The sequence below is a fragment of the Verticillium alfalfae genome, genomic scaffold (assembly GCF_000150825.1).
Source record: "Verticillium alfalfae VaMs.102 supercont1.10 genomic scaffold, whole genome shotgun sequence".
NCBI classification, from domain to species: domain Eukaryota; kingdom Fungi; phylum Ascomycota; class Sordariomycetes; order Glomerellales; family Plectosphaerellaceae; genus Verticillium; species Verticillium alfalfae.
The window spans coordinates 984113-988708 of NW_003315029.1; the positions used below are offsets into that span (position 1 = coordinate 984113).

General features: G+C 54.8%; 1 protein-coding gene across 1 annotated transcript in view; it reads left to right on the forward strand.

Annotated features, from left to right (window-relative positions):
• Positions 1 to 1311, forward strand: part of VDBG_07749 (conserved hypothetical protein) — a gene marked incomplete at both ends in the record, with an annotated part of 3165 nt that extends 1854 nt beyond the window's left edge. Inside the window, 2 exons of the mRNA XM_003002244.1 lie at positions 60 to 320; positions 381 to 1311. Of these exons, the coding sequence (XP_003002290.1) occupies positions 60 to 320; positions 381 to 1311 (1192 nt within the window). The remainder of the gene's footprint in view (positions 1 to 59; positions 321 to 380) is intronic.
• Positions 1312 to 4596: the final 3285 nt, after the last annotated feature.

Here is a 4596-nt window from a genome sequence, read left to right on the forward strand (position 1 = left end):
GAACAAGAGCTGCAAGAAGCTGCCAGTCGCGACAATACCACTGGTGACTGGTATGCCAGAATACTCAGTGGTGTCATGCAGCGGGTCGATCAGGAGTTCCGAGGTGGCAGGGAACGGGCTTCGGCCCTCTTCTCCTGGCTGTCCGGTGCGAAGCGACCATTGCACTGGCACGAGGTCCGAGGCATCGCCTGTCGTTCTCATGATTCAATCACGGTCGCTGGTGATCGCGAACCGTGGGAGGCACTGATACAGTCATGCCGACCGTTGTTGCAGGTCCTCCCTGGAACGCGAATTCAGTTGATCCATCAGACTGCCAAAATGTGAGCCAACACGCATCCTCTCAGTGCCTGCTGCGCGGCTAACGTTCCATCAAATCGCAGGCACATTGAGATGCCACGAGCGCAATGCGATTTGGCCATCTTCTGTCTCGATCACTTGTCGCAGCCTTGGTTCGATCCTGATTGCCCTGAAGTCGATCGTCGGGGCCATGCTCTCCAGGGACGACTGGCACTCGAAGACTACATTGTAGCCAACTGGGCCGGCCATCTCGAAGCTGTCCTTCACGACTGCAAGCATCTTCTCAAGGACACGCCGTATGGTTCGGCGTTCGAGCGGGCTCTCGTCAATTTTTTCCACATTCATCACGCTGGTATATCGCAAAATACCGACGCCCCGCCCGTTTTGAGAGCGCACGACATTCCTGGTATTGCCTCTCACGCGAAGCTGCTGGCGCTTTACACGCACGTGTATAACCACAGAAAGAGCGGGCATCACGATCCGCGAGTCAGCGTAGTCACAGTCGACGAGGCCTTCAGCAAGAATCGAAAGGTGCTTGAAGCCCTCGCGTCTACTGTCGGTGGTCGAGGCGCCCTTGCCGTCGCATACGGCCCGAAGATGTTCAAGTGTAGTCAACCGGCCTGCGACTTCTTCTCAGAAGGTTTCGAGACGGAAATCGAGCGTGATCACCATCTGAATCGCCACGAGCGGCCCTTCCCCTGTCCACTGGACGGTTGCACACAGGCGCCGTTTGGCTTCACTACGAAGAAGGACAGGGAACGACACGTCCGCCACTATCATCCTGAGAAGAGCGACCAACCTCCCGCGTTTGTACAGCCAACGCGGAGAGTGGAAGACGCCCGATTCCTGTGTAACATCTGCGGCAAGAGCTTCACGCGCAATATCAACCTCAAGGGCCATATGAGAAGCCACTTCGGCGAGAGGCCTTTCGCGTGCTCCAGTTGTGGCAAAGCGTTCACCAGGCTCAATGATTGTCGTAGGCACGAGAAGATACACGTCAAGAAGGCGGAGTAGACGTCGAACCGCCGCTCAACTCTGTTGGACGTGAATTTCGGGACTCGGCCGTTGAACTCGGGACTCCCACAGTGGCTGGTGTGGCTGATCTGTGGCAAGGATCTACACACCTTGGCATCGGGTGGTTTCTCCTTGATTAGCGGCTCATTGGGGCATGAGACGACAGAACCAGTTGAAATAGCCCTGGCGCAAAGCGGCATGCCTTAGTGTGCGGCGAGCCGTCGTGGCCTGAACTTTAGAGACAAGTCGCGATCCGTGTACTCGGGTTTTCGATGTCTGGGCACAGCGCCTCATCGCACACAGAGCCACATTGGTTTTGTTGTCGTCAGCATGATGAATGTCCTCGCTGATGAGCTGCGACGAATTGCGTCCTCAAATGCTCTTTCATGTGTGGTGGGCGTTTGCAGATCGGCTCCGGAACAGTTCCAAACCAGGGCCTTTGCTCTCAAGCTGGTACAAGTTGGAACCCGAGGGCCTAAGAACCTCTTGAACACCCGGACCGAATGTCGGCTTCGAAAAATAGGCCGACGTGGGAGGTCGTGGTCCGCCGCACTGTCGTAATGTTACCAAGAGCCGACCCGCACTCTCGCATGTGGCGATGCCAGACGGCCGTCCTCCGGGATCCACTCTCGCCGATACGACAAAGTCGCATCTGAATAAGTGACGAAAACCAGATTTCGAGCTGTAGATCAACAAGGATCGGCAGGTTCGAGACCCGGTACATCGCCTCCTTCATGTGGTATGGATAGCCAGTGCGAACATGATAAAAGCCTTGAGAATGCCGTCAGTGACCGTTGGGCAACGACGAGGCGAATCTTTTCGGCCCGCTCCCAATCGACCCAGCCGCCCGGCATCGTCTCAGGCCTCGACTATGTTTGATTGTGTGGGCTGAGTTTGGCGGCCCACGGGCATGAACGGCATCGATTGGATCTGGCGATAGTGCGCGCATTTCGTGCGTGGGCGCGTGTGTGGACAAGAATGCGACGCAGGAGGACCTTTCGAGCCGTGCCCCGCCTGGCGGAGACCAAGATTCGCTCGACTTGGTATGGCTCTCGCCGCAGGCGCTTGGAAACAATGGTTCGTGGGGGCATAGTCGTCAGATTCTCTCGCAGTGAAGGAACTCATCGACTTTTCCTTCAAGTCTTCGGGAGGGCTGACAAGTCTAGATGCAGTTGGCCGACTCACTAGAAATGCCATGCTGCACGGCCTGATATTGAGGTCAGGGCAAGTGGGTGTGGACAAACAGCAACGTTGCGTCACTTGGTACCTAATCAGCAAGTTGACCGTGGAAGCGTCAATTGAATCTAAAGCATTCCCACATATGCATCACGTTCGTGATCGGGGCGATGCGTGTCTCCAGGGACTTGAATTTGGAGTCCGACATGCTACATTGTGTGTGTGCGCGTGTGTGTGGGCCGCATGATCCTGCAGTCTACACGCTGCAATGCACAAGACAGGAAGTTCTGGGAAGGTTAATGAAATAAGTCGCAGACCAATAGGAAAGAGTTCGCATTATTGGTGGCAAACCCTTGATGACCTGTGTTTAGCCGGGTTGCCTTCATTGTGGCAAAGCCTTCCTGGGGCCTTCCAAAAAAGAGTGTGTGCCCTCACTATCGTCATGAGCTTTACCGGCGAAGACCGAAGCCAGCGTGCCCTGACAGGCAACTGTATTTGTTCTACATGAGAAAGTGTTCCCTTGAAATGGAAATTGTCTCGCATCACGGCGTCGTACCTTTGAAAACGGAATTGTCTGCAAATCTCTTGGCAGATGGACATGAATGTAAAGCACCCCGACGTGTGAGAACTGAGGCTGACGTCAAGTTTCTAACGAGATTTTTCCGGCGCCGTCTGAAGATCGGCAAGCGGATTGACGACTGGCAAGCAAGTCTGCAGACCCTTTCCCCGAGTGATCGACTTTTAATTGATCCGCTCAAGAGTGTGTGTAGTCCTTGGCGGATATTCAACAGCGATCGGCAACGTCTTTGGACGAGATTTCTTCCCTCAAAGAACCGGGCTCACATATTGGTCCGAGAGTAGTAAAAAAGTCCGGGGAAGGACAGGGGTGGTGCTGCACGGATATGTCGCCAGGGGCCTTTTGGGGGTGTCAGGTGCTCTCGATGCCGTCGAGTCGGCAACACCGGTGCAATCCTATGGCTCCGAAGACGATCCAGGTGCCGCCTAGCCCTGGTTCGCGATACCGAAATATTGCCCCTGGACGATGAGGACTATAGATGCTCTCCCCGTTGCCTCTTCAGGTCTTCGTGGGCTGCCCACGCATGTGGCTAATGAGATCACCGTGCGGACGCAAGCTAGTTGGCGCTGCCTGTGCACCGGATGCGTGTAAGACATCAGGTTCCGGTGAGCTGGCGCGTGGAAGATTCTCAAAGGAATGAGGTGGATGGACATTTAGCTTCCAGGTACGAGACCCAAAAACATCGTATCGTGCCGCGTTTCGATAGCGAGACAAGAAGTGGGCCGGTCTGTCGGTGTGCAAAGCCTAACAAAACCAACCCATGGGCGCGTGAGCTTGAGGCTGGCCACACGCTAGTAGGAGCTACCCTTGGAACTGTTCTGCTGGGCGGATCATTCGGAGCAGCACACGTCAGTGTCAGGAGTTCCCTTGTCGGGAATGGAGATTGGCCCCTACTTGATGGAGGACGGATCTAGACGACGTGACTGGAGAAGAGGTCCGTGACCGCAAAGCGAGGATGGTCGAGCAACGCACTATGCAAAGTAGTAGACTCCTGTAATTTAGCAAAGTTGGGGAAGCAGGCTGGAGAAGAGAGCGAGCGTAGAAGGAAGCTCGAAGCTCGGCACTTCTTCCCCTGACGAGTCACATTTCGGCCAGAGTGCGGTGGCTGAAGGGGAAATTAGCAGACTGAGTCGCGACTCCGAGGGTTATGCTTGCTTGCGACGCTAACGCCATGCTCAGTGTGCACCATGTCAAAGGCGATGAGTAATTCAGCGACGAACATGATGTGAAGTAGTCTGACCATCTGTGAAGGGCAATCGTTTTTGGAATCGGAATCCAACCGCCCGTTGCTTTCCCTGAAGGCCATTGTTGAAAGTACCAAGCTCGGTATGTGCCTGGTATTTGTCGCGGGTCGTTTCGATATGCCCTGCTACTCCAGGTATCCGTTGGACTTATGAGCTCAGGAGTATTTGCTCTGCCTTAGGTAAGCGTGCCTGAAGCATCACGCGGACATGCAGCAAGGGTTGTGCAGATGGATGTCGATGTCTTTCTGAACTGCAGATAGTCATGTCTGTCGACGATGCGACTATGAT